Genomic DNA, 26,361 nt, shown 5'->3' with positions numbered 1-26,361 from the left:
ATCCCATGTAAGGTAACACGATGTTTCTATCATGCCTTCTGGCTGCTTGTTCAGCGCAAACATCCATCTCATGCTCATAGCGTGTTGTTGTGGTCCTTCTCAGTCGCCGCAGTCGTATCGTTCGTAATGAGATTCGTGGGAATATCATGGATGTAATTCCTTCCTTCAGCGCGCCAGCATTATCAAAACGCAGCTCATTTCGTCTTCTTCGCCTCCTTCTTGTCCTTCTTTCCGCCCTTCAGCAACTCGAGATGCCCAGCCTTCTCTGCCATGAGTTTCTCGGTCTGTCCAATAAGGCCGGAAGAGCTCTTGTGCTTGATCTTGTTCTGCTGAATGAGCGAAGCCTTCTTCGGCTTGACTACACGTGCGCCAGGTCTTGTCTGCTGCTTCCTACTACCGTTAGCATCGCCTGTCCCAAGAAAGCGCGCACGAAAATCCCCGGCGCAAAGCCTGTTGAGACGGAAAAAACTCACTTCTTCGGCACCACGGGCTTAGACTTTGTCTTGATCGCACCTTGAGCCATTATGGAGTTCGGTACTTGTCAGACCGAGGCGTGCAGCGCAGCTAGATCGTGTGACGTGGTGGCAATGATCGGCTGGTTGGAACGCAATTTCTTGTTGCGCTTGCCTTGAACATTTCGCGATGCTTGGCATTGCCGCGCAGACTAAGCCGCGTTGGACCTAGCAGTTTGCGGGGGTGTTGGGGTGATTTACATTTAACCATTGCGTCTTCTCCCGACCCGCATTCTCTCCATGGGCCCGGAATCCCTCTTCCAGTCTCCGAAGACACTCCGCCTCCACTACCTTCACCAATGCATCTTCATGAAGCAATTCCTCGACCATGGGATAATTTGGTTGCATCAGACTTGCCCGGAAAAACTTCGCAAGTCCCTAATGGGCCTACAATGACTTCAAATATTTCCCCTTTTCGTCGTGCATTGGGATCGCCAAACCTGCGCTCTGCAGCACAATGAGGTCGCGTGGCGGGCCCCAGTTTAAACCGCATGACCTCAGGCCCACTACCAAGGTCTCGTTCTAGAAAAGTTGCTCCGTGAAGCGTACTGGTCAAGCTCGAGGACTTCTATTTAGCCATATTATTGCCGGTGCACAGTGCTAACGCCTCGTATCGATCAGCTTCGACCTGCATGAGTCGGTGTTAGGTGCCTGGAATTCAGGTGACAAGATACTAGCCATGCAAAGGGAAAGTGATGGTCACCAGCTAGCAGAGGAACGGGATAGCTTGGTGGATATTTGATGCATGTTGGAGTTTGTATATCTTTGCGGCATGTCCGCATGTGCAATTGAGAGTTAAGGCAGCTCCGACACTTCATCTTGGGACTTGAAATCGCCACCATGGAGTTTTTGTCTCGAACAGCAGTAGGCTTCTTGTCGCTATCAGTTGCCTTTGCTGGTACTGCTTCGGCGTTAGAGGCGTTCCGAAAGCCGACAGTCGCTTTCACTGCCGGAAACGGAACGCTTCTTGCTTCTCGCTCATCGCCAGTCCAGATTCACGCTGATGCAGCAGACTGGCCTGGTGTCCTCCGTGCCGCCCACGACCTTGCCGTCGACTTTGGACGCGTCACTGGCGTCAATGGCTCCCTTACAGCGGCCGGCACTGCGACCGCAAACTCGTCTGTGATCTTCAATGTCACCGGCATCAATGAAGATTGGAGCGTAGGATCCTCGAATGGAACCGGTTACGCAGTCTCAGGAGCAGGCACCATAATCGTGGGCACTATTGGAAACTCCAGCCTAATCGATGGCATGATCGCGAGCGGCCAGTTAGACGTCAGCGCCATCGAAGGAAAATGGGAGTCGTACATTAGCACTTTTGTAGACAATGTTGGAAACGGCACTGGTCCTGCTCTTGTTATTGCTGGTATGTCTCGAAAACCATGACAAAGCTCAGATACTAAGCCCATATAGGAAGCGATCGTCGAGGTGCGATTTACGGCATCTACGATGTATCCGAACAAATCGGTGTATCACCCTGGCACTGGATGGCCGACGTTCCTGTCAGGCCGCACGATTCTGTTTACGCTCTCAAGACCACGAAGACCCAGAAGACTCCCTCCGTGAAATACCGGGGATTTTTCATCAACGATGAGGCTCCTGCTTTAACCGGCTGGGCCAACAAGATCTACCCTAAATCGCCGTATGGTGTGGCCTTTGGAGCAGAATATTACTCTCACGTGTTCGAGCTGATCCTCCGATCGAAGGGTAACTACCTCTGGCCCGCCATGTGGAACGGCATGTTCAACGTTGACGATGCTCGCAATCAGCCTCTTGCTGATGAGTATGGTGTTGTCATGGGAACTTCCCACACCGAGCCCATGGTTCGTGCTACCCAGGAGTGGGCCAAGGTTGCGAAGGGCACTGAGAAAGGATGGTCTTGGGAGACGAACAACGAGACTCTATACGACTTCTTCACGGAGGGTGCAGTTCGCGCTCGTCCTTATGAGAATGTCGTCACTGTTGGTATGCGTGGTTACCACGACACTGCCGCATCTTCCGATGTCCGCACCAGCGTCCTTGAGGCCGTTGTCAATGCTCAAACCGAGATTCTTGACAAGGTCTACGGCAACGCATCAGAGGTCCCTCAGATGTGGTGCTTGTACAAGGAGGTCCAGGACTACTTTGAGGCCGGCATGAAGGTTCCAGACTGGGTCACCCTCCTCTGGACTGAAGACAACTGGCAAAATATCCGTCGTCTTCCTGTTGGAGACGAGAAGAAGCGATCCGGAGGTGCTGGTGTTTACTACCACTTCGACTATGTTGGCGACTCCCGCAATTACAAATGGCTCGACACTATCCAGCTTCAAAAGACATACGAGCAGATGAAGCTTGCTAAGGATCGCGAAGCCGACCGCATCTGGATCGTCAACGTTGGTGATATCAAGCCCAGCGAGATCGCGCTCAGCCATTGGTTCGACATTGCTTACGATATGGATGCTTACGACGAGACTTCCGTGCCTCAGTGGACCAAGGACTGGGCCACCCGTAACTTCGGCGAGGAGCATGCTGAGGAAATCGCCGAGATTGTCGACGAGTACGGCAGCTTGGCCAACATGCGCAAATTCGAGTGGGTCGAGCCATCGTCCTTCAGCATTCTCAACTACGAGGAAGCCGACGGCATTCTTGCTAGATGGCAGGATATTGCAACGAGGGCCCAGGCAATTGCCGATGCTCTTCCGCAGTCGTCGTACCCTGGCTACTACCAGACTGTTCTTCATCGTGTTCTTGCTGGTGCCAACTTCGTTGACCTCCAAATTGCTGGTGCAAGGAACATAATCTACGCTCAGATGGGCAGGAACAGTGCCAACAGGTGGATGCAACATGTTATTGATGCGATGAACAAGGACAACAACCTGACTAGGATTTACCATACTCTTCTCAACGGCAAGTGGGACCACATGATGGACCAGACCCATATTGGATACCAAGGATACTGGTGAGTAAACAAGTCTTCATTTGAGTTGTATTGAGAAATGCTAAGTTAGATCAGGCAACAACCTATGCGCCAGTCATCGCCAGATCTCCGCTATGTCCAAGTCCTTGAGCGTTCTCTTGCTGGCGACATGGGCGTTGCAGTCGAAGGTAGCAATGCCACCATTCCCGGAGATGACATGTGGCACGGCAATGGAGCTAACTCTCTCAACTTGCCCGCCATCACTCCCTTCACGCCCAAGCGCTGGATCGAAATCGCGTCCCGCGGCACCAGGACTTTCAGCTGGAACATCTCTGCCGATCCCTTCATCACACTCTCGCAGAAGTCTGGAACCATCGGCCCCAACGACCCAGACGTCCGTGTTTACATCGACGTCGACTTTAGCAAGCTCGAAGATGGCTTCGGCAAGAAGAGCACCATGAACTTTAGCTCTAGCACCGACTTCGGCACCGCCGGTAACAATCCCCAAGTCATGGTCCAAGTCAACAAGACCGCGATTCCATCCAACTTCACATCCGGCTTCGTCGAAAATGCCTGCCAAATTGCCATTGAAGCTGAGCACTACACGCGCACTTCTACCAAGGGCAATCTCTCATACATGGTCTTGCCAAAATATGGCCGCACTCTGTCCGCCGTAAAGCTCGCCAGCGGTCTCGCAGAGGGGCTCGATTCATCCAGCGCCCCTGCGCTCGAATACGACTTTTACACCTTCACGCCCACGACAAAAGAGAAGGGCCTCAACCTGACTCTCATCCTTTCTCCCAGCCTCAACGTCAACCCCAAGAAACCGCTCGCATACATCGCCAAGATCGACGACAAGCCCGAGGTCCGCCGCCAATACGTTATCGACCGCCCGCAGCCAGATTTCCCTGTGAACTGGGGCGTCGCGGTGGCAGACAATGCGTGGCGCAACACCACGAATCACGGCGCGTTAATGCCAGGAAAGCACACGCTGAAGCTGTGGCTGGTGGAGAGCAACGTCATTCTTCAGAAGGTTGTGATGGATCTGGGAGGCGTGGTGACGTCTCATAATGGACCGCCGGAGAGCTGGAGGGTGGGAATGGGCGGAAATTCAACGATGTTACGTAGATAGACGAAGCACTGTTAGAGAATAGACGTAATGTTTAGCAAACTTTTGAAGTGCATGAGAAGCAGTAGAGCGGTACAGCATTTGCACGATTTTAGTGTATTAAAGGTATCTGTCTTTGTTATGATTCATTCACTTCGTAGCGAGGGAGACCTGGGAGCGGACTCCGATCTCGACTCTAGTTATGGCTCATTGGCCAACAATCGCTACTCGTGCAGACACATACATCTGTATATCTAACACGAACTCGTCGTGGGAAACATCAAGAAAGCAAACCAGACCAGACGCCGCGATCCTGGGTATCTGACTCCAACGAAAAGCAAGAAGCTTCCAATCCATCCGCCGTGAAATATCTCAAACGTGAGCCTTCTTGGCCCGCTTGGCCTTGAGAGCGTGAACCACGTCCTCGCCGCCCTCGCCGCCCTCGCCGCCCTCGCCGCCCTCCTCGTCCTTCATCTCTGCCACGTTGCGCTTGAGCATAGTGCCCTTGCGCTTGTTTGAGTTCTTGTTGCTCGACGTGCGCATCTCCAGCTCGAATGGGTTGCCAATGGTAGTGTAGAAGCGCTCGGACTTGAGCAGATCTTCGCAAGTACGCTTTGAGTTGGTGAGGAGCTTGACCAGACCATTGAAGCGGTCTTCGAAGGTGCAGTACATTGTCTTCTGAACCTGGTCACGGAGCTTCTGGTCAAGCAGCTTCTTTGTCCAGCCCACAGTGTGGATGTGGATCATGGCGTCGATGATATCCCAAGCTGCGTTCTCCAGCTCTTCCTTGGTGTAATGAGTGGCATCGGCACCCCAGCGGTTGCGGAATACCGGGCGGGTAGAGACCTCTTTGCAACCCTCATTGTTGCGGAATGCGGCCACGATGCTCTTAACGCATGTATATTTCTCGTCATCGGTGGTGGGGATGGTTCGGTCGTTCTCCGGGGTCTTCCAGTACACACCCTCAAAGTATACTCGGGGGCCCCTGTGACCGACAAGAATGTTCTGTCCTAGCCTCTTTGCCAGGGTCTTCTCATTCGCCTGTTTCTTGATCACAAGGCTCGCTTTCCTCAGCTTGTTCGAAAGACTGACGTCCTCGTCTACCTCGTCCAACTCCGGTGACGCATGTTGGATGGCGTCGTTGTTCGTGGGCGGCTGTAACTCTTCATCAATCTCGTAATACCCGTCGACTTCGCTGTCATGATCAGCCGCGGCGAGCTCATATCGACCCCTGTGTAACTCGTTTGAGCTCTGTGAACCTCCAGGTGGGCGCCACATCGAATCCGGTGTCATGGCCGGAAAGGTCCTGTACACGTCAAAGTCGCGCTCGAGATCACTGTAGCCGCCCACAACGTAAGCATCGTAATAACCACTGATGTTGCTCTCGTGCTCGACCGGGAAGAATGCCTGGAAGGTTGGGGTCGCGGAGGCAGGGATCATGTTGGCGGTAGGTACCACGAATGCTGGAGCGGACGGGCGGAGAAGGCTAGGCTGGGTGGCGATGGGGTTGAATGATAAGGCTCCCGGATTGAGCATGCTAGGGTAGCTGTAGTTGGAGCCCTCGGCGAAGGAGCGGTTCTGTGAGAACTGCGACATGGTCGGACGCGTTCGCTGTATGTATTATGTTGACGGAGAGATTTGCAGCCGTAGTTGAATTGTATAAGGAACTTGTGAGACCGTAGAAAGTGCCAGAAAGGGGGGCTTTGACAGATGATGATGGCCCAAGAGGTTCGAGTAAAAGCTTGTACCAAGATGCAGAAAGGTCGCAGTCAAGATGCTGCAGGTAGTTTCGAAAGTCTACTGTGCGGCTAGCGCAAGCAACGGTCTTGGCAATATCAGAGGAGGATGTGGGGGGAGCTGCAATCTTGCTACTCTTGACAGTTACGTCACCCACTCCTCCAACTGACTACCGACCGCCGTGTTGCGAGCGGGCGAGGAGCCAAATCAACACGACTACCCCCCAGGAGCAGCTGCCAGCGACGAGTACAGAGCGAAGCCCCCTCCCTTGTCGAGCCCGTATGGCACGGCGTTGGCCTCGTTTGGTTGTTGTTATGGCACATGTCGACCTTTTTATCACCCGCGCTCCTCAAGTACGACAAGCGCAGGATGCGCTATCCCTACCGATTGGGAAGGGACACATGTTGAGACAACCAGGCGTTAAGAACTCCATAAATGGGAAGCTTGAGTGTTTCGCCATTTGGTACATTTGGCGCGTCTTGCCGGTGGGCAAATCCGGTCGCGACACGCGCGTTATTATCGGTAGCCTTCGGTCCTGCCACCTTGCGCATCGTTCGCTTGCTGCGCTGAAGATGGACTACCCATCTCAGTAGTCCTTTGTATGAGATGATGGAGTCATGAAGTTGCGCAATGTCCAAGGGACTAGCTCTTCCTCCTCTTTCTACAGGACCATGGATTGAATGAGGCGCACCTCAGGCGAAGCTCCGCGACTCACGTGAGCGAACAGCGTTGCTGAAGGGTTTTACCCTGAGCATGCTGTCCTCCAGTCACATATGGCCCTGGGAGAACAAGCCATCAAAGCTGTGCAGAGCCTTCGACATGGTCTTGTTGGAGGCAAGCTACACAGCGTTGGTCGAATTTCAATCACACGCTACGTACCTCTAGAATACAGAGATGTAGACACGACTAGGCTCGGCGAGAGTGTGATGCAGATATAGTACGAAGTCATCAAGCAGGCTCTCTGCCTACTGACTCAATCCACGTACTATTAGGCATCAGCATCGTGAACCGCATATCTCAGAGTTGATACAAACCTAGTGAACATGGCGAAACCGAATCGTTCGGTGCATGCTGGCACACAGAGGAGTGCTTCCTACGATGCGCCAACAACTTCAGAGAAGCAGGTATAGAGCAGAACCAATGGAACGTAACCTGAACTGCATCTTGGCATCACAGGTAGTGTGGGTATATGTAGAAGCTGATTTGTGTGGAAAGCGGAGGAGGTGACGTTTGAAAGAAGTGTGATCGGTGCACGCGCTAGGAAGTGGGGATCAAAAACGTCAGCCTTGGGAAGCCTCCTGACGTTCCCCATTCCGCACCCTTCACAGCCTGAGAGCCCGCTTCGTTCGTACTTCTTGCTCCAGGCTTCGGTTTTTTTAAGTGCTTCTGCCGGAAGTGATCGCTGAGGCTGCGAAAAGTCGTCAGCCATGCGGGAAAGGCTAGATGTCATACCCCTCGCCTGCGGCCCACTTGATGCTCATGGGAAGATAGAAGTCTGCTATTAACTTTGCATTCGCCAAAACCCATCTCTTTTGTATTCGCCACGGGCTCCGTCGGGTGTCTTACGCCGTCGAATCGAGCATCTTCTGGTGTCCGCCCATAATGGATTTCTCAAGTTGCGCCACACAGGAGATCAAGGCATCGATAGGGTGCTCCAAGCCCAAGCTCGAGTTCGTGCCAGCTTCGGTGTTTGTCTCGCTTGTCTTCTTTTCCAATGTGTAGTCCACAACCTCTGGCAAGCGCCAACCCCCATGTTCTATTTGATGTTTTTTGCTGTGGCGAGGCCCCGGAGCCGCAGACGGAAAATCGTGCAGCGTTCGGTACGTCGACCAAGTGAGCCGCTTGTTCTTGGTGTAGAAACCTCGATTCGTAGCAGATTGCCTGCATTGATGGTCAGCACTATCGATGTAGGTGTAAGCGGCTGTCCGACTTTCTCAGTTCATCCTACCTAATTACTGTCTTCGCGGATGCCTGGAAGACCTCCCATGCTGGTGTCTGCGTAAATTAGATTAATGCTTAGCATGCGCGTAGAATGGAAAGCTACCTGCGGCATAGTTCGATACAGCTGTTGAAGATTCTCCTAGACCATGGCCATAATTATTGTCATGCTGCTGTTGGCGGTGACTCGATTGAAGTGCGGCCCTGCAGCGCCAGCCAGCTCCGCGTCGACAGGCTCGTGGGTGTTGTTGAAGAAGAAGTACAGACCGAAGTCGAAGAGACCACCGAGGATGGGCTCGCCGGCAGCGGTAAACTGCTTGTCCTCGAGATGCCAGCCCCGGACGTGTGCAATGAGTGTGACGAGTGTTCAGTCGGCCCGCGGCTTGCCAGTGGGACTGTGAGGTGTGAAAAACTGTTCTGGTCTCTCCTTGAATAGAAAGCGTGTATTTGCACGAGCTGCGTCGTACGTGTAGAAGTCTGGCATGAGAGGGGCGCTGTACGCTGTTCCTATGCCTAGCGCTCTGACTGGATCGGTGAATTTTGTTTGCATGCAGCTAACATGCGGTCCCTCCAGCCATTGTAAATATGTCAATGGAAAGCAACGTGACGTGACGGCGCTTCACTGGAAAGAAACAGTCGGTGTCCTTGTCCTTCAATCGCAGCTTGCTATTCTACGAGAGTCTCAATTCACCATGCTGGCTGCGCTTGACGCCGGTCTCTACCTATATAGCTTTCACTCCCCGAGGACATGCCACACTTTCTCCCGTGCGATAAACCGACTAGTATTTACCTAGCTGAATCATACCGGCTTCTTCGACCTGCGGGTAAGACAGTGTACTGTTAAGGTTGTTGTGGAAACAACGCTAACACCACTGAGCAATAGGCCTTTTTCTCACGCAAGCTATTTCCTCCAATTCACCCCACCGTCGACTTCATCCACCATCGAATAATCGACTTCCAAATGTTGTCAACCACCGTTGACACTCCTCCGCGCGAGCCGACCGCGCAGACTGGTGCACCCGACATCCCTATACCTCCAGCCTCTCCTGCTATCAACACCTGCATGCCCGCACCCATGTTCGGTTCTCCCCCTCCATGCGAGTCGATCTCAAGAAATCAGGCTCTTACAATTGAGAAGAGTGTATCCTCTCCTTCTGTGGAGCCTGCTCTGACCATTCCTACTGCAGCCACTCGAGGTCCCGTCATACCACCAATCATCAAGCTCGGGCGGTCCAAAGGCGCGCAGGTTCTCGACAGGCTCTATACCCCAAACTCCGACGGCCTCTTCTTTCATAGCTTCTCCAGTGCTACCGCAGCTATGACGATGGGATCCTGGCAGTCACCCCATAGTGATGACACCATCCCCAATACCGAAGAGGAAGACCGGGAAGTTGTCCGCCGCTTGTTCGATGCCTTCATGGACCTCAGTGGCGCCTTGGACACCCCGGACAACGCTTATCGCAAGCGCTTTACTCCAGGTTCTACCGTCTTCTATAAGCCGTGGACGGTCGAGCGCTGCGCGTGGGACGTCCTCGTAAGTCAAACACTGCATGAAATGATAATGAGGACTTTTTGCTGACTTGACACAGAACAAGGTCAAGACTATACACCAATGGGGCTTCATCACGCCTATCACCGACGTCGATATTCTCAAGCAAATTGGCCAGACAGAGAACTGGACGTTTGAAGAGCGCATTAGCATGATCTGTCGCGTTCTGAAGGTATTTTCAATAATCACTCTTAACACTAATGCATTACTAATCATAAAACAAAGCTAAGCAAGTCTATTGCTGTGTCTCTCATGGTATGTTATGCTCTATTTCGCCATAGGAACAAGGCTAATTCCAAGGCAGAAGCAGGAGAAGGTATGGACGGTCATTGGCGCCCCGCACAAACTTCATAACAGCAGCGTGGTGAACAACAAGTCAAATGAGGACCGAAACAAGTGGGTCAAGACTGGAAGGGCAGAGGAGAAGAGCAAGAAGCGCAAGACGCTTCATGAGGAGGCAGATGAAGAGATTGTAAGCGCTGCAGAGCTGCTCATGAGCTTTTCAAAGGCCTAAAGCACCACTCGTACATAGTGTCTCCAAAGGCACTATTTGCCCCTAAAAAGAGCGGAGTACATAGATAAATGTGATGAGTCATGCCGGTTTGACTTCTTCTATCATAAAACCTTAATCATCCTTCATCTACAGCAGCACACTAAGTCTTAGTGCAAAGATGCATTTAACTTTTAATGAAATGCACCTGCATACTAACAATCACTAGAAATGTCTAGTTTGATTACCTGTATTACGCTTCATAAGTTGCTAACCATGCAACCTATCAAATCATTCCAGGCTCGCATCTGACATTAAGTTTGTCTGATCAACAGGGACAACTGTAGGTATTTACTTGTGTATCATCCTACTCTCGCCCTTCACTGAAGAAACGAAAGTAGTCAGATCGATGTATTGATGTAATAATGTTCACACTGATCTGGCCTATCAAATTAGTCCAGGCTCGCGTCTGGGATTGAACATTGTTTGATTCATAGAGAAACCTGTAGGTCCTCCTCTGTATATCATCCTGCTCGCACATCACGGAAGACATGAGATTAAGCCAGGTGATATATCAAAATACCACTGTTTGGACTGGTTTGGTGCGATGCCTACAGTTTAGGTCTCTCTCCTGTAAAATCTCTTCACCTTGGCGAATATACCAGGCTTCTTCGTCTCATTCCGACGGCCTTGAACTTGCACGGGCTGTCCATCAACACCCGTGTTTGTGACTGCATTCTGTTGCTTTCCGAGATAGTAGTCTGGCATGCAGATCGAGAGTATCACCGGGACGACGTTGAGAACGATGGCAGCGATGAATATGATGCCGTTCACACGCGTGTATGCGCGCACAGCACTCTGGCGGATCGGATCTTGCCAGTCATACTTGGTCCGTAACGTCTTGATACTGCCGTAAATCGTTTGAATGGTCTTTTCTGGGACGCTAGGCATCTCTTCGCGCATGTACGGAAGCATGTGCTCTGTCCAGATCGATGCCGCGATGGTGTAGCCTACTGAAGACGCAAGCGTACTCCACAAGGATGTGATGGCGATTGCGGATGACAGATCCTCGTGTGGCACGGAGGCTTGAGCGCCAACTCGCGCGCCGATGACGGTGAACGCACCGCAACCCAGGAGGAGTTGTGACATTACAAGAGCAGCAGTAGATTGTGTACTTCTCAAATCGCTCGTCATCTGAATGCAGGTGCCAATGAGCTTGAGTACAGCGCCAAGTACCATGAGCGACTTGTAGCGATGGCTGTAGCGATGAATGAGGCCGCCCAGTAAACCGAAGATGCATAGCACGAGTGTTGTGGTATTGAGGAATGTGTTCCAGGAGTAGTTGGACCATTCTTTGATGATGTAAACGTAAGACGAGAAGTAGTTGTTTCTTGTTGCACTCGCCATTTGGTTGAACACGTTGACGAGCAATGCACAGATAAATGCTCGATTGCGGAAGATGCGCCGAGTCATGATTGGTTTCGGCGCGAAGAAGATTTCGAAGGCGGCGAAGAATCCAAGTACCACGAAGCCGGTGACGATCATTGCGATCATGCTCGGATTGCTCCATCCTCCATTGGCAGTCTTTGTAAGGTTGAACGACAACAGCACGAGTGAGAAGCCGACGCCAAGCAGTATCAGGCCAGCAAGATCGATGTCGATGATGCCGCGGTATGCGAGATTGAGATAGTCTTTTCCGGTGCGAACCTTAATGCCTTCTCTGCGTGCCATGCCAGCTTCGCCAAAAGATATAGCGCCTAGCTTGTCCGCCCTTCTCTGAACCCCATACAGGGTGAAAATTGCGGGTATCAGGAGCACCGGCATCATAATGGCGAACATGCCTAATCCCCAACGCCAGTGATCCGGAATCATGGCGTCCGCAATGAAGCCGTTGATAAAGACAGTGATGATGAACGGAGCACTGAGCATTGAGGACCAGAAAGCGCGCCACTCCAGTGGTGTCAAATCAGCAACGATGATGTCGCCCAAAAGGTCAAGACCCGATTTACCAAAGGCAGTGAACGATATGCCGATAATGTAGGCGCCGATGCTTTTACAGGTTGCTGCAATCACGAAGCCGATTACGTAGAAGACAAGTACCACAACGTAGGTTGTTGGTCGACTTGTGATGTCGCTCAGCTTGCCGATGAATGGTTTCGATATAGCTCGGATAATGCTGGAAGCGGTGTTGACTGCTCCAATTTCAGCGTGGTGCGAGAAAGCAGATGCTGCTATGACTGTGAACTGTGAGGTGATGCCTTGATCAAGAGCATAACCAAACATGGTAAGGCCGATGGACGCGGCAAGGATGAAGAGCAGCGTGCGGCCGCTTTTGCCGGAGTGGTAGAGGACATGGCTGAAGCGTTCGACCTTCTTCACACCAGGGGTTTCCGATTCAATCGGGCGTTTTTGAGGGTCCTTCTCGAAATCATCCTTGGCTTGAACGATGGCGTCAGCTTTGCGCTGGTCGCTGGATGGTAAAGAGGTATCTGCGGCAGTTGGGCGGTGAAGATGAGATTTCTTTTGAAGTCATATCGGGACAATCAACACTGCCCCGAAAAGGCACACAGTTGATCTAAACAACACGAAATCTACGAAGTAAAAGAGAAGGGTGCATCAAGGCTTACAAGAGGGTCACAGAAATATCTGAACCCGGCTTTTCGGCAACCTGTATCCTCTTCCAGACCTAACAGAACACCTTTGCGCCTATCAAATTCCATGCACATTCGGATACTAGCTTCAATCGCTCCGAATACCGAGATTTTATTGTCAGGCAAGCAGCCCAGTCTTGATCAAGATAAGATTAGATCAAATTCTCCGCTTGGCTGTCGATCACCCCACTTACACAAGTACGCATTACTGGTAATATCGTGCTTCCATCTTATCAAGTTTCCGAGCTCGGAGTGTACGCCGTGAGCTAGGCATGACTGCTTGATAAAATATATAACGAACGGCGAGGTGGCGGTGGTGTTCTCGCGATGGTGCAAGGTTGATGGTGCGATTGAGTTCTGACGTTCACGCCACCCAACAATCGACCCCACATTCTAATCTCCCGCAGAGCCACACAAGGTAGCAGAGCATAATTTGTTGTAAAAAAAAGCCAACACAAAGGATATTTGTAGCAGGAATATAGGAAATATGGCTGAAAAATATCGCACGTACGCGATACCACATCCTCAGTGGAAAGACGTGGGTCTCTCTCCCAGGAACGGCTCCGTAATGCTGTTTCGGCCTAGGCCTTCGCTGACCATGAGTAGTTCCCTAACAATCTGCCGCCGAACACACGTGTTGACCGTATGACTCGAGACCGTATTTCGATTGATCCAGATCCAGCTCTAGATATCTTCGAAATTACGGTCAAGACTCAGCATACCGTTCGCATTTACCGGCGCAAAGATGCATCAATCCTGCCACTGTTCGTGTACCAACATGGCGGAGGTTTCGTGACCGGTGGATTGGAGACCGATGACAAGACGTGCCGCGCAATTGCCAAAAGATGCAGCATTTGTGTCTTGAGTATCGAGTATCGCCTCGCACCTGAGCATCCCTTTCCAGTTGGCTTCGAAGATTGTTGGGAGGTTTTGAGCTGGGCAAGCACCAAGGAAGCAGAAGTGCAGCTCAATTTCGACTTGAAAAAAGGTTTTCTAGTTGGTGGCACATCAGCTGGAGCAAACTTCACTGCTGGCTTGGCGCACCGTTACCATCACTCTCCTCCGTCTCCATCCTCTGCCCCGATAACAGGCTTGGCCTTCTGGGCCGGATCGTGGTGCCACCCAGACGTTCGTCCAGCACATCTTAAGCCTTACATCTTCTCCGTTGACGAGATAGATGACGCTCCAGGACTAACCAAGTCTTCGATTGATTACTTTTGGAAGAAGTATGGAGCACCAAAGGACGATGTCAGGTACTCTCCTTTACTCCACGAAGAGGCGGAGTGGAAAGGAGTGGCCAATAAGGTGTACTTTGCTATATGTGGCTGGGATCCAAGACGTGACGAGGCGATTCTATTTGCAGACATGCTGAGAAAACAAGGGCTAGATGTGAAGAACAAGGTGTATTCAGGTTTGTCACATGGTTTCTGGACCACGTGCCCTGAGTTACCAATTAGTGAGGAGTGGGAACAAGACACGTTGGCAGGTATTGAGTGGATACTTCAATGAACCACTCGCTCACGATGACTTTATATTGTACATCGCACAATCTGGCACTGACGTCGAATCAGCCATATACAGGTAATGATGGAAGTACTGTATTTCACTTATGCATAGGTCACCTCCGCCAGCTCAGCTTAACCGGGTATAAAGGCATCTCGTTAGCGCGTGTATAAGCTTCCTCTTTTCTTCTTGCAAGCTATTTACTACGGTGTATCACTGCAGTATATACACTCACGATAATACTCAACCGCACCACAACTCGAATCATTCAACGACACACACCAAGCAACAAGCACGATGTCTGGTCATTCCGGCGGTACTGTTACTGTGGTTTACAACTGCTTCCATTGCGGTCACTCAAGTACCGTGCGCGGCCTTCGGCGATCGCCCTACCCGCTGTGGCAGCACAAACTCCGATGCCAACACTGCCAAACACAGCTTGTTGAGGGCACTTGGCAGGAGTATCCAGACTCGTATGGTATTTAAGGGGGGTACCGGGATCTGAGCAGCTGACTAACCAAGGATAAGCACGGTCAAAACTATCTCGTGGTGGTCAGGAGATTGAGGAGAATGTAGATGTTCTAATCCTACTATGTTTCTCAAAGTGCCATGTGCTTGCGGTCATTCCTGTGCCTGTGGCGAAGAAGAGAAGTGCTCCGTGTCAGGATACACCGGTGAGAGACGATTTCTTTCTGCATTGGTGCTGTTCCCATTCGATGCAGAGAAGAGCGGGCCGGACCACGCTGGCGAAAGGCATGGATTTTTCGGCGAGCCACCAAGCAATGCCGTCATAGAGTTTGACATTTGCGGCCAGAAGCTCGACGCCAGACAGGGATGGCGATCAACATGTTCCGCTGCGTCTTGAGTGACGGTGCTGCTCGGGTGCGGCATGGTCGAAAATGCAGACGCTTTGTGCGTGCTGTCGAGAAGTATAGTTGATGCATTATCGTTGGTCGGCCACCATCCCGATGACGAACACAAGTTCCTGCCAGTGCCGTGTACAAAATTCGCAGCATCTCGTGGCTCCATGCTCTCTGCCCTTTCAGTTCCATACCAGGAATCCTTGTGAGATTCGCCTCGGTATGGCATTTCTTTCTTAGGAGTACTGATCGCAAAGCCTGATTTGTTAAGCCAGTCAAGCGTCTGATTTTCCCACGCTCGTCTTGGCGGATTCTCGGTGATATGAAAGCTATCCTTATATGAGCCCTCTTTGTTCTCGTACTCCAACTTCAGGACCATATCGCCATCCTCCGCCTCAAAGCGTACGCGCACTGGCAGCCAGTCTGGTATCTTCTCACCGGCCATAGTGTTAAGTGCTTCCAACAGTGGTCCTTCCGATATGACGCTGACGTCCCATTTTTCATGAATCTGGTTGCACTCCCTGATAATCCAGGCCTTCATGCGTTCTGCGTGACTAATTGTGCGGCTCATTTCGCAATCGATTTCTGTGTCTAGATTCGGAGTAGATGCGCGAAACGCATTAAGTCGTTGTATTGTACGGTGCCATGGTCCGATGGAGATCTGCAGCGGCGTATGTAAGCGCAAAGGCACAAGCGGTAGCTTTTGTGACAGCGAGTCGGCCCACGGAATGGACATTGCGAGCTTCGTGGCCGCTTCCGTCTCGAACTTGTGCAATGCGTACCGATCCGGTAGCATTGACAGCTCTGTCTCGGCCGGAAAATATCTGTATAGAGTATCGATGAGACCTCCGAGAATAGAGACCAGCATCCAATACCGAGTGCAAAGTACCATACTCTGAACAGAGGAGAACTGCAGGGAATTGACCAATGTATCAGCGAGACCATTGACAGGCCGAGGAGACAGAGCCACTGCTTCACTAAGCAGCGGCGCAACCTGAGCAGGGACTTCAAGTTGCCAAAGCGACTCAGCCAGTGTGACAGCCGCCACGAGAGCTGCAGTATCATCTTGGTTTGCGATCGCGTGTCTTACCACGCGGTTGAAGCGAGGACACTGAACGAAGATATGCATGATTACCATAGATGCTCTCTGTGATGCGGACAGCGTATTCTGGTGTGAAGACAAGGGGGGTGGATATGTTGTGGACAGGTAAAAGTCGTTATCGTACACGGAATCACGGCCGCCGAGCATGGCTTCGTTCACCTAGCTGGATGAGCTATGTACTCGAGGTCTCGTTAGGGTACCTTGACTCACATCATCAATGTAAGTGTTATCAATCAAATTCCAATAGTACTCATCATCGACACTCGCAATCACACCAGATTTGAGCAACTCTGCTAGCCCAAAAGCATGTATCGCGTGGTACATGGAGTCAAGACCAAGCATTGCCTGTTGCTATTAGTGATTGCGCCTCCAGTTTGAAGTTCATGGACGTACCTCAGCAGCATAGTGCATCTTCGTTGCTAGCAGAACATCGTAAGTGGGCCGATTGTTTGCATTGAAGACGAAAAGCTGTAGCTCTTTCAGTGCCTTCTCCTTGCTCGCAATTGCCAGGTTGCGCTTCGAGTGGGTATCATCCCAGTATACATCGAAGCTGTTGACGAAGAATTCTACTGCAAGATCCATCATCCTGTTGGAGCCGATGCGAGACGGGATAGACTGGATCCAGGTACCCAAAATAGACAACGGCTGGTAGTCTACATTCTCCGGTCCAACCATATTAATGTATCGAGCTATCAGCGTGGTCTCAGGACATGACGGCTTGATGATCGAGAGAGCAGCTTCCGCCTGAAGGTGCTGTATGTAGAGCTCCAGTTTTCTTCGCTGTTGCGCCACGGCCTTCCTTGACAGTGCGGCTTTTCTCTTTGACAAAGGCGCAAGCGTTTGGAAGAATCCTTGGCCATTTCCTGCGTCTCTTTCGGTCGTCACGTGCAGGTTGGATGGTGTTGATGTAGAAGAAAGCATACTCTCCTCAGCATCTTCAAGTGTGTGAATGACGGGTGCGACCTTGGCCCTTCCGTGCTTTGTTAATTGGTTTGGATCTTCCACCACGAAAGCAGAAGCCTTGCCGTAGGAGTAGGAGCATGGCCGGTCCTTCTTACGACATGCACCACACTTCGGCTTCTCTTCATCGCACTGCAAATGAGGTTAGATCATGCCTAGGTATCCAAGAAACGACTAGTTAAGTGATGCAAAGATTTCGCAGCACTGGTTCGGGGTCGTGTTGATGCGTACCTTAACTTTTCTCTGGCGACAAATATCGCATTTTCCTGTCTGTGTCATCTTGAGTGGGTTGGCAAAGGCTCGTCAGGCGATGTTCGGACTTCAGCAAATGATGCAGCGCGCCTCTAGGAGATGACAAGACCAGGTAGCAGTGTATTCAGTGTCATGAAACAACGGCATCAGGGTAGCCACTGTCAAGTGTCTAAATCGACATGCATAGTATCAAGCGATATTATTTCTTTACTGCGGTGTCCTTATAGGATGTTTGCCTGCTGAGTGCCGACGATATTTGAATGAGAAGCTGAGAATTGAGATGCGCAGAAGATCGGCGATCCGCGCTTGTCTTCAGTCGGAAAGGCCTGTGCCAGAAATAGCCGTCTTCCGATGTTACATAAGCGTTGTATCGTCATCACTCAGGAACGCTCCGCCTCACATCATGAGCGTTACAAGACTGTGAAGGGAGGGCGATGAGGCATGCTGGAGTTTGCGAGGGTTGTGTGCTCACAATTGCCTGCATCTCATACTTCAGCTTCAAGTCGAGAAAATCCCAAGTTTGATCAAGCAATAAGAGAAGTATTTAGGCTCAAAACGTAGCAAAACCTTCTGCTAACTACATGTACGTGGAGCATGAGGTCATGCTTCACATGATGTACGAACTGACTCATTGCTTGATTCGACAGACCACCCTACTCCATATCCAATGTCTCTTCAACCTCACCATCAACACCCTTTTTCTCCATCGGCGGCCTAAACCCACAGAACTTGCACGTGTCCGGGTATCCGGTCCACGGACTTCCAGGCACCGGCTTGCCACCTTGCGGCGTCCACATGTTAACCGGCTGCGGGTTTTGCTTCGCCCTCGGGTTGACACCAACATCGATAGTCGCATACAGACCGTCTGCAATTGTCTTGCCAATCAGGCTGATCTTCATGACAGGATCATCGCCGCCCTGCTTACCCATGTTGAAGAGAAAGTCTTGGGCGTTGAGAGTCTGAGCTTGCTTGTTGGTGTTGTAGGGAGGGGTCTTTTCGACTTCCCCTAGGAAGTTTTGCTCAATGTAAAATTGGCCAACGTGTGAGATCGTGCCGCCTTGGATAGTGTTGTTGGGCAAGAGCTTGGCACCGTGATGGATGATTGCTTGGTTTTGTTAGTGGTAACATGCATAGCAGCCAAGTCTGTACTTACTATGGAGGTGGTTTGCACGGCCAACGTAGTGCCCTGGAATGACTGTGGTGAAGGTCGCGGTACCGTTTTTACCAGTGGGCTGAACACCACGAAGTGCATTGGTGGCAATAGCAGTAGCAGAGCCATCCCCATTGCCCTTAGCTTGCACACCCGTATACACACCAGTAGAGTTGCAGCCCCAGAGCTCTACATAGGCATCGGTAATTGGCTTGCAACCAGACGTATCAATCACGTTAATGTCGAGATGGGTAATAGCGCCTTTCTCGCCAGTAAGGACATCTGATCGGATGAGCTCGCCGGTGACCCCTGGTAAAAGTCAGGATGATGCATGTATACATCCGATAATCTTGGCTTACAGTATGGTCCTTCAGTGGCCTCAGGGTCGAGCGTGCATGCTGCCTCAACACCATAGTTCTCCTCTACCTCAGCAGGATCACGACGAATAATCTCATGCTCTTTCGCAAAGCCGGCAGCAACTCGGAGTTCGTGAAGTCTTGCCTCGCGCCTCATATGTTGCTCCCTAACCCATCCACTCTCGACTAGATCGCGTTTGCATTCTTGTACATTTCGGCGGTAGGGATGTTCGAGATGAGCTTGTCTTCTCAATATCTCTCTGTTGGTGTTTCCGCCGGGATGTGCAAGGATTCCGGATGCTAAAAGCGCAGTGGCCAAAGCCTGCGATAAGTGAACCATTTTGACTGAATATGAACCGGTCTAAAGCCAAGGCGTGCTACCAGCAACAGTTAAGATACCTCTGATGGCTTATTATACTTCCACATCGCCGCATTACACCGGCTTTTTCGCCATGGGGGCGAGCAGTCCTTTGGGCCATCGGAAGCACTCCTTGCAAATCGCATCACGCATCCAGGCAGTTATGACCTGCTGTAGTGGATTCCACTCTCCACAGATTGTCCAGGATCACCGCCATAATCGTGTAGCCGACGATAGGTTGCAGGATATGCCATCTTGTTCACAGACGCCGCAACTTGATTGCCATTCATCTATCGCACGATCTTGGCAGCGGGGTGCAGTACCGTCCCTTGTATGCATCACTGTCACAGTGGGTCGGTAATGTGCATGTCGGGTGTTGGAATTTTAACCGGACAGGCGCGCGTGCTCATCGGCAGTTAGAACAGTCGAGCGAATCGGAACATACCTCAATATTGCGATCTACTGTGGTAGTAGGCATAAGTAGTGGGGTGGGTCTATTAGGGGTTGTAGATCCGGACGGACTTCGGATAGAGCCAAAACTGCTCTATTGCTGATAAATGACACTCTGTTCTCAACCTTCAAACTCTAGCAACTTCTCTCCTTACCAAGCAGCTATAGAGACACCAGCTACCCCCCCACGCTATACTTATCTTACCCGTGATCAGAGGCTTCAAATACACACTCTCCATGACGCTGGCCATACACAGAGCTTTATCTCTGATCAACTTAGGGTATTAAGACACTAGGTTAAGTACTCTCTCTCCACGCAGATTACCCTAAGAAGGAGGTTAGGCAGACCCTCGCTACTAAGCTAGGAGCAGAAAGAAGAGCTTATCCTTTTCATCCGTCAGAGTAGAAGTACCTGCTAGATAAGCTATCTTGCTCTCTTAAACTACTTTTACCCTCGCTAAGGAGTATCTGAGTACGCGATTCGCTATGCCCTACGTTCTGCTAGCTATAGCTGACGAATAGCTCTAGCAAAGCTACCTCTTTCTAAAGCAAATTAAAGAGCTCAGCTGGCGTGAGCATAGGCTCACGTTAGCTAGACTCTTGAGCAATAGAACCACATACTCTAGAGCGATGAAACCTAGGTCACTAGAGGGCGCTACAGGCGAGTCTAGGTTACTCGCTTACCTAGTAAGAGTCTAGATGATACTTGCCTAGTAGATAAAGTACTAAGAAAGAGAGGCTAGATGTTCTAGGCTTGCTTTAACGGCAGTGAGAAAGGTCTATATATCTTTTAGAAGAAGGAGTAAGGTTTAATTAACTAGTTACGTTATTGTAAGAGGATCGTGCCTGTTATTAAAGGATAGATAAGGATAAATCTAGGCCTCATTTTTATGCAAGATAGAGCTCTAGCTTATGCAGCTGCATCTACACACAGAGAGCTACAAGACAGAGGAGTTAAAGCTATCTCTTAGCTAGCTTTTTCACTAGATCTTAACCCTATTAAGGTAGTTTAGAATAAGATAAAGGACTAGATTAAGCAGAACTACCTAGATCTACCTGCAGGCAGGCAGCGGAGCTACGATCAGCTACGTACGATTATACAGGAGGCTTAGGATTCTATTACACTAGAATACCTGCAGTCCTTAGTAATTAGTATAAGAGAGAGGTGCTAGGCTGTAATAGAGGCTGAAGGCTGCCATACAAAGTATTAAAATATATTATCTATCCGAACTTGGTTTAGCTGGTGCAATTTCCGATCCCTGCCTCCTGACCTACCCCACTACTTATGCCTACTACCACAGTAGGAACAACGCCAGCGGTGATCATTCGACTGCAAGCAGCCTGCGAAGTTGTCGCTGCTTTCTTGGGACGAAAATTCGCAGGCGGCACTACTAAATCACTTACTCTTTGAGCAAAGTAGGATGCTACATACAACGTGAAGAGGATTCGGGGAAAGCAGAATACTGGGATGTACTACAGGAACAGACTTGCCAAGGTGTATATGTGGATAGAAACATCTAGATTCGTGTTCCTCATGGCCTTTAGGAGCAAGGTCATTCTCTGAACGAATGAAAAGCTTCCTGTTGCTCAGCGCGGACGATATTGTAACGGTCGGGTTGATGCGCCCGACGAAGGATTCGACAAACGTGCGCAAAGCTTGAGCGGGAAGCTGACTGCCCAAGGTCGTGATGCTATAAACTAACCTCTGTGCATATGAGGATCAGGACCCTGGATGAAGTCGTCACTCTCGTTAGTATTGGCTCATCGTACATACTGCCATGGCCACTGTCACAGGACTGTAGATCACACCTTTGGTCGCTCGTCCCTCTGTCCTTCTCGACAAGACCTGAGTTGGCACAGACGACTGGCAAGAGCACCCGCACCTATGCCTGCTTTAGCGCCGGTACTTAGACCCTTCTTCGGAGGATCCAACGGAACGGATGTCCCGCGTGCCCCGGCAGGAAATATGGGTCCAATGATGGCCAACAAGCTGAGAGACGTCATAATCGAGGTATCTGACATCGGTTCAGGAAGGTGGTAGTCGCTCAAAATGCTTCATGTCGTGGGGCAGTGAAGACAGTGGTTGTATGAGCAGTCGACAGGCAATGCCGCTGCGACGAATCACTCTTTGCAGTGAACTTATCGTTCATGAGTACATCCTCTCCTTGGTAATTGGCAAACGTCTCAACAACATTCCTATCATAGCCGCTGCTTTTGCCATTTTCTTCAGGCTGGAAAGTAATAACGTGACAGGCGTAGCGTTTCAAGGTCTGATGAAGAGCGATAGGTGGAGGCCATCAGGGACACAACGATGTCGCGAAGTTCCGGGCCAAGTGTTTAAGAAAACGGAGAAACGAGCAATGAATGTAACGCATTTGCGTGATGGCACGATGTCGTGTGTAGCTGGAAAGTAAGAGGAAGGGGCGCCGACGCGAAGACGCGTTTCGAACATTACGTAACGTCGAGGTCGGTGCGGCGCTCAGCTCAACGCAACGCTCAGCCAACACCAAAACCCCTGATAACCACTATACTTTGACGCGTCATAACTCTACTAATATAGAACCAATTTAAGCTGCGATTAAAGAAATTGAATCCTACAGTCCTAATAATCATTTCTCGTATACAAAAGTTGCTGAGAAACACAACGTTAGTCGCTACACGCTGGCTCGAAGATGCAAGGGCGTCTAAGCGTCAAAAGACGCCTAGAGAGTTAACGCTATGAAACTCAGCCTACAACAGGAACTAGAGCTTATAGTATATATTAAAAAGCTTACTAAACGAGGGCTTCTACCTACGCGTATAATAATCAAAAATTTCGCGTCATAGATAGCTTAAAAAGAGGTGGGCAAAGGCTAGGTTACGCGCTTTCTTAACCGCAATAACACTTATCTTATCTCTCGCTAGACTAACGGCATAGACTCTGTACGCTATAACGCTGATTCTAGAGCTAAATATAGGCTATACTTTAATCTCCTGCACACTAAGATAGAGCAATATAATGTTCTGCCTCAGAACTCCTACAATATAGATAAGAAGAGCTTTATAATTAGCTCTATTAGGCGGAGCAAATAAGTGTTTAGCAAGGCAACTTAGGAGAAGAAGAGAGTCTAGGCAATGCGTTAGGATAGATTACGTACGTAGATTACTATCCTAGCGTATATAGGAGCAGGTAGAAATGCTCTTTCTCTAGGCATTATATATAAGGCTAAGCACAGCTACATTCGAGCTTCTTAGGTGCAGGAAATTAAGGCTAGCAAGTACTAGATGCATGTTACTTCATCTCTATCTAGCTAGACGAATAATGATATAGGCTTAGCATAGCTTAAATAGGTATTTAATTGCTATACTAAGGAGAGAGCGCGTCGCGCGTACAGGCTCCTTATCCTAGATAGCTATAGGAGTTACATAACGATAGATTTTATTAAGTACTGCTATTAGAATAAGATTCTATTAGCTATACTACCTCCTTATTTAACCTACACGCTTCAGCTGCTTAATGTAGTAATGTTTAAGCTACTCTTATTAGCTTACTTAGCTTAACTTACTAAGTTCCTTTACTGCAGCTAAGGGCTCGTAGCACTGCAGAAAGGGGACTTTTTCCTGTTATTCTAGACCTTCTAGACCTCCTCCTTTATTAGAGAAACAATCCTAGCCTTATTTAAAGCTACTAGTATATAGCTAAAGGATCGCGACATTATACTAAAACAGTTTAAGGAAATAACACTAGATAGAGATAAGGATCCTAGCACTTTTCCTACGCTTAATTTAACTAATTAGAGGCAGCTCTGAGCTTTTATAATAGCTACGATGAAGGAAGAGATAAAGAAAGAGGGTAATGCGCTTACCTAAACACTCTACTATCTCTAGGTAGAAAATGAGCTACTTTATATAGAAAATAAGGACCTATGCAGCTCTCTTAACACTAAAAAGAAGCATAAAGGCAAGCATTACGTGCTCAGCCTTTAACAGCGTTAGGAGTATTATAGTAGAGCTATCTTATAGTCTCTAAGTAAGGTTAGAGAGGCCTGTGCTCAGGAGAAGGTTAAAGAGCAGGATAAGATAGAGGAGAAACTCTAGAAAGCTTATAAGAAAGAGTCACGTAAGGCTGCTAAAGTCTAGCGTTAAGTTAAGCTAGAGGACAGGCGTGCAGAATAAGAGAGACTTAAGGTAGTAAGAGAGAAGGAGAAGGCTAAGAAACAGGCTAAACGCGAGCGTCAGAAACAGCAGCGTAACGCTGAGAAAGCTATACAATTATTCTAAAGAGGTAAGCGCAAAGCCTTATAAGCAGTCTCCTCTAAGGAGAAGCGTCAGAAACGTTCTAGTAGTAGTGCAGCTGCTAAGCAAGCTATTACGCGCTCTCTATCTCCTCTACTAAAGGTAACGTCACGAGGACGCAACGTAAAGCTTCTAAGTAAATTTAAATAGTATAAAATAATTGCAAGGTCTTATTTACTAAACTACTAAGAGATCTTGCAATAATAGCTATTGTACGTGTTGTTGTAGCCTCATCTTTTAAAAACTAGATATAGTGCTGGCTGAGCGTCGCGTCGAGCTGAGCGCCGCACCGACCTCAACGTTAATCACGCCGAAGTAACAGGCACCGTTTTTTAGGCGTCTCATCTCCATCAAAATAACACAGTTCAACGCGAATAACTCATCATACATTACAAAGACCCCAAATAATCTGCCTCGAAGTCCTTTCTCTTCTCAGGCAGCGTTGAGCTTCTGTTTCACCCATCTGCAGCCTGATCTACTCCTCCACCGTCTCCAGCGGCCGGATCATGCTTCACCTTTGCCATCTCCGTCATAATGGGCCAGTCTCCCTCGTTCCGAGCTCTAGAGCCCGGAAATTGCTCTTCGTGTGTTATCGATGTCGTAAGCTGCCACGCCAGTTTGCAAAACGCTTTACAATCTCCATTTCTCCTTCGCAAATCATCCCAATATTGCCGATCTGCGTCCCATGCATAGCTGGTAGCGGTCATCTTGTCATCGAGCCTGAATCCAGGCGCCAGATTTAACGGATGATCACCTTCTTGTAAGACGATGGTCTCAGGGGCCAGTCGTGCCAATATTGAGGCTTCTAGCTTGGCATCGGTGCAAACTCGATCCTCCGGACCATAAAATACTGAATCGATTTTTATCATGCGTCCAGTTTCTTGGATAATGTTGGCGCTGGTCCAGACCACGTTACCGCATCGGCAAGGGCACTTTTGCACTCCCCTCACTTTCCCGACGGCGTCTGGACTCATGAAGGGAGCTATCTGTGTGCTACCACTCAAATCGTAGTCTTCCGCAGTCTCGAAATATTCGCCGTCCTCTAATTGTGGCCACTCGGCCATCCAGTGTTCCCCTGTCTGCCATTTATACGCACAGCCCTTCGTCACATTATCGATGATCGAGTGAAACCAGTGGGGCACATGCTTGCGCACGGCTCCCGCATGACCATGCTCATGCTCCTGAGGATCATAGCTACAGTGAACGTCCTCAGAAGTCTTTCGGCCACGCAAGATGCGGATTTCGAATCGCTCCAGATTTGGAAAGAGCAGTATCGCATTCGCGATAATGTTCGAGTTCTCGTAGCTATGAAGTCTTTTGCAGCCGTAACTTCTGCGCAGGTCGTATGAGAAAGACGTTATGGTTTCGATCTGCTGAAGCGAAAGGACCAACTTCGCGTCCCGCATCGAGGTGAAAAAGGCGTAGTTATATTCCGCAGATAGCGGGAATGTATACCCTCAAAAGGCTATGACGGAAGCCTCATGGTGGACCTTACGGCACGTGAGGAGGAAGGACAAAGGATGAGCTTTAACGCTCAAGAGCTCGCGCGCTCCAGCTTGGAAGGTATAAGCATAGATATCGTTCCTGATCTCGGCAGGTGTTTTGGAGAAAAAGGGACTATATGTCTGTTCATCAAATGTCGCAGGATCTGGATGTTCTGGTGGTGGCAGTGGAGATGGTATTGATAGTTCACGCGCGGAGATTGACATCTGTTTCCTAAAAAGCCACGACATGTTATGATGTGGTGTAGTGTCGGGAGGAAAGGCAGATATATAGGGAACCGCGCATTCGATCACAATTGCCTAAACTTCTGACGTACCTGTCTTCTTGTCTTTGGGTTGAGTAATCCTGGTTGCCTATCCCGCGGCGCGGGTCGCTAACGACACCTATCATACAGAGACCACCTCACTAAGCTTCACTAAGCCTACGTGATGGAAATACCGTCCATGAAAGCTTCAATGGACTAGGGTCTGTGCCCGTGGTAGCGTTGTCAATTGCTCCAGGAATATCTCAGGTGCAATAAACCTTATCACACATAAGCTTAATTTTAGCGGCGCTGAACCCCTCCATGCGTCATCGTTCCGTGGAAGCTGCGACCGCGGCACGCGCATAAATGTTCTTCGCGCAACCACCGACACTGCTGAATCGCCACAACAACTTCACTGACTCCTAAATTCACACGAACCATACACTCATCGCTTTCTGAAGATACTC

General features: G+C 49.8%; 12 protein-coding genes across 12 annotated transcripts; 4 read left to right on the top strand and 8 right to left on the bottom strand.

Moving 5' to 3' along the window:
- Positions 1 to 194: 194 nt before the first annotated feature.
- SNOG_00571 (hypothetical protein) lies at positions 195 to 523 on the bottom strand (the record flags this gene model as incomplete). Its single annotated transcript, XM_001791200.1, has 2 exons — positions 195 to 390; positions 474 to 523. The coding sequence occupies 2 exons, from the start codon at positions 521 to 523 to the stop codon at positions 195 to 197; spliced, it is 246 nt and encodes an 81-aa protein (XP_001791252.1).
- Positions 524 to 1,352: 829 nt separating this feature from the next.
- On the top strand, positions 1,353 to 4,540 carry SNOG_00570 (hypothetical protein; the record flags this gene model as incomplete). The annotated part of the gene is made up of 3 exons (XM_001791199.1): positions 1,353 to 1,878; positions 1,926 to 3,398; positions 3,534 to 4,540. The coding sequence occupies 3 exons, from the start codon at positions 1,353 to 1,355 to the stop codon at positions 4,538 to 4,540; spliced, it is 3,006 nt and encodes a 1,001-aa protein (XP_001791251.1).
- Positions 4,541 to 4,888: 348 nt separating this feature from the next.
- SNOG_00569 (hypothetical protein) lies at positions 4,889 to 6,112 on the bottom strand (the record flags this gene model as incomplete). The annotated part of the gene is made up of 1 exon (XM_001791198.1): positions 4,889 to 6,112. One exon carries the CDS (start codon positions 6,110 to 6,112, stop codon positions 4,889 to 4,891), a length of 1,224 nt encoding a protein of 407 aa, XP_001791250.1.
- A 156-nt stretch (positions 6,113 to 6,268) lies between these two features.
- SNOG_00568 (hypothetical protein) lies at positions 6,269 to 6,846 on the top strand (the record flags this gene model as incomplete). The annotated part of the gene is made up of 2 exons (XM_001791197.1): positions 6,269 to 6,299; positions 6,398 to 6,846. 2 exons carry the CDS (start codon positions 6,269 to 6,271, stop codon positions 6,844 to 6,846), a joined length of 480 nt encoding a protein of 159 aa, XP_001791249.1.
- A 969-nt stretch (positions 6,847 to 7,815) lies between these two features.
- On the bottom strand, positions 7,816 to 8,240 carry SNOG_00567 (hypothetical protein; the record flags this gene model as incomplete). The annotated part of the gene is made up of 2 exons (XM_001791196.1): positions 7,816 to 8,009; positions 8,210 to 8,240. 2 exons carry the CDS (start codon positions 8,238 to 8,240, stop codon positions 7,816 to 7,818), a joined length of 225 nt encoding a protein of 74 aa, XP_001791248.1.
- A 93-nt stretch (positions 8,241 to 8,333) lies between these two features.
- SNOG_20005 (hypothetical protein) lies at positions 8,334 to 8,675 on the bottom strand (the record flags this gene model as incomplete). The annotated part of the gene is made up of 2 exons (XM_001791195.1): positions 8,334 to 8,547; positions 8,659 to 8,675. The coding sequence occupies 2 exons, from the start codon at positions 8,673 to 8,675 to the stop codon at positions 8,334 to 8,336; spliced, it is 231 nt and encodes a 76-aa protein (XP_001791247.1).
- Positions 8,676 to 9,152: 477 nt separating this feature from the next.
- On the top strand, positions 9,153 to 10,254 carry SNOG_00566 (hypothetical protein; the record flags this gene model as incomplete). The annotated part of the gene is made up of 3 exons (XM_001791194.1): positions 9,153 to 9,725; positions 9,781 to 9,872; positions 10,041 to 10,254. The coding sequence occupies 3 exons, from the start codon at positions 9,153 to 9,155 to the stop codon at positions 10,252 to 10,254; spliced, it is 879 nt and encodes a 292-aa protein (XP_001791246.1).
- Positions 10,255 to 10,848: 594 nt separating this feature from the next.
- On the bottom strand, positions 10,849 to 12,956 carry SNOG_00565 (hypothetical protein; the record flags this gene model as incomplete). The annotated part of the gene is made up of 2 exons (XM_001791193.1): positions 10,849 to 12,719; positions 12,917 to 12,956. 2 exons carry the CDS (start codon positions 12,954 to 12,956, stop codon positions 10,849 to 10,851), a joined length of 1,911 nt encoding a protein of 636 aa, XP_001791245.1.
- A 412-nt stretch (positions 12,957 to 13,368) lies between these two features.
- Positions 13,369 to 14,390, top strand: SNOG_00564 (hypothetical protein; the record flags this gene model as incomplete). Its single annotated transcript, XM_001791192.1, has 2 exons — positions 13,369 to 13,419; positions 13,488 to 14,390. The coding sequence occupies 2 exons, from the start codon at positions 13,369 to 13,371 to the stop codon at positions 14,388 to 14,390; spliced, it is 954 nt and encodes a 317-aa protein (XP_001791244.1).
- A 615-nt stretch (positions 14,391 to 15,005) lies between these two features.
- Positions 15,006 to 17,585, bottom strand: SNOG_00563 (hypothetical protein; the record flags this gene model as incomplete). The annotated part of the gene is made up of 5 exons (XM_001791191.1): positions 15,006 to 15,790; positions 15,884 to 16,505; positions 16,557 to 16,691; positions 16,740 to 17,438; positions 17,538 to 17,585. 5 exons carry the CDS (start codon positions 17,583 to 17,585, stop codon positions 15,006 to 15,008), a joined length of 2,289 nt encoding a protein of 762 aa, XP_001791243.1.
- Positions 17,586 to 18,211: 626 nt separating this feature from the next.
- Positions 18,212 to 19,404, bottom strand: SNOG_00562 (hypothetical protein; the record flags this gene model as incomplete). The annotated part of the gene is made up of 3 exons (XM_001791190.1): positions 18,212 to 18,663; positions 18,712 to 19,017; positions 19,068 to 19,404. 3 exons carry the CDS (start codon positions 19,402 to 19,404, stop codon positions 18,212 to 18,214), a joined length of 1,095 nt encoding a protein of 364 aa, XP_001791242.1.
- A 5,198-nt stretch (positions 19,405 to 24,602) lies between these two features.
- SNOG_00561 (hypothetical protein) lies at positions 24,603 to 25,880 on the bottom strand (the record flags this gene model as incomplete). The annotated part of the gene is made up of 2 exons (XM_001791189.1): positions 24,603 to 25,479; positions 25,648 to 25,880. The coding sequence occupies 2 exons, from the start codon at positions 25,878 to 25,880 to the stop codon at positions 24,603 to 24,605; spliced, it is 1,110 nt and encodes a 369-aa protein (XP_001791241.1).
- Between the last annotated feature and the right edge of the window lie 481 nt (positions 25,881 to 26,361).

This window comes from Parastagonospora nodorum, assembly GCF_000146915.1.
Source record: "Parastagonospora nodorum SN15 chromosome Unknown scaffold_1, whole genome shotgun sequence".
Lineage (NCBI taxonomy): Eukaryota > Fungi > Ascomycota > Dothideomycetes > Pleosporales > Phaeosphaeriaceae > Parastagonospora > Parastagonospora nodorum.
The sequence above is the reverse complement of the archived record's forward strand: the minus strand, read 5'-3'. Positions and strand labels throughout refer to the sequence as shown.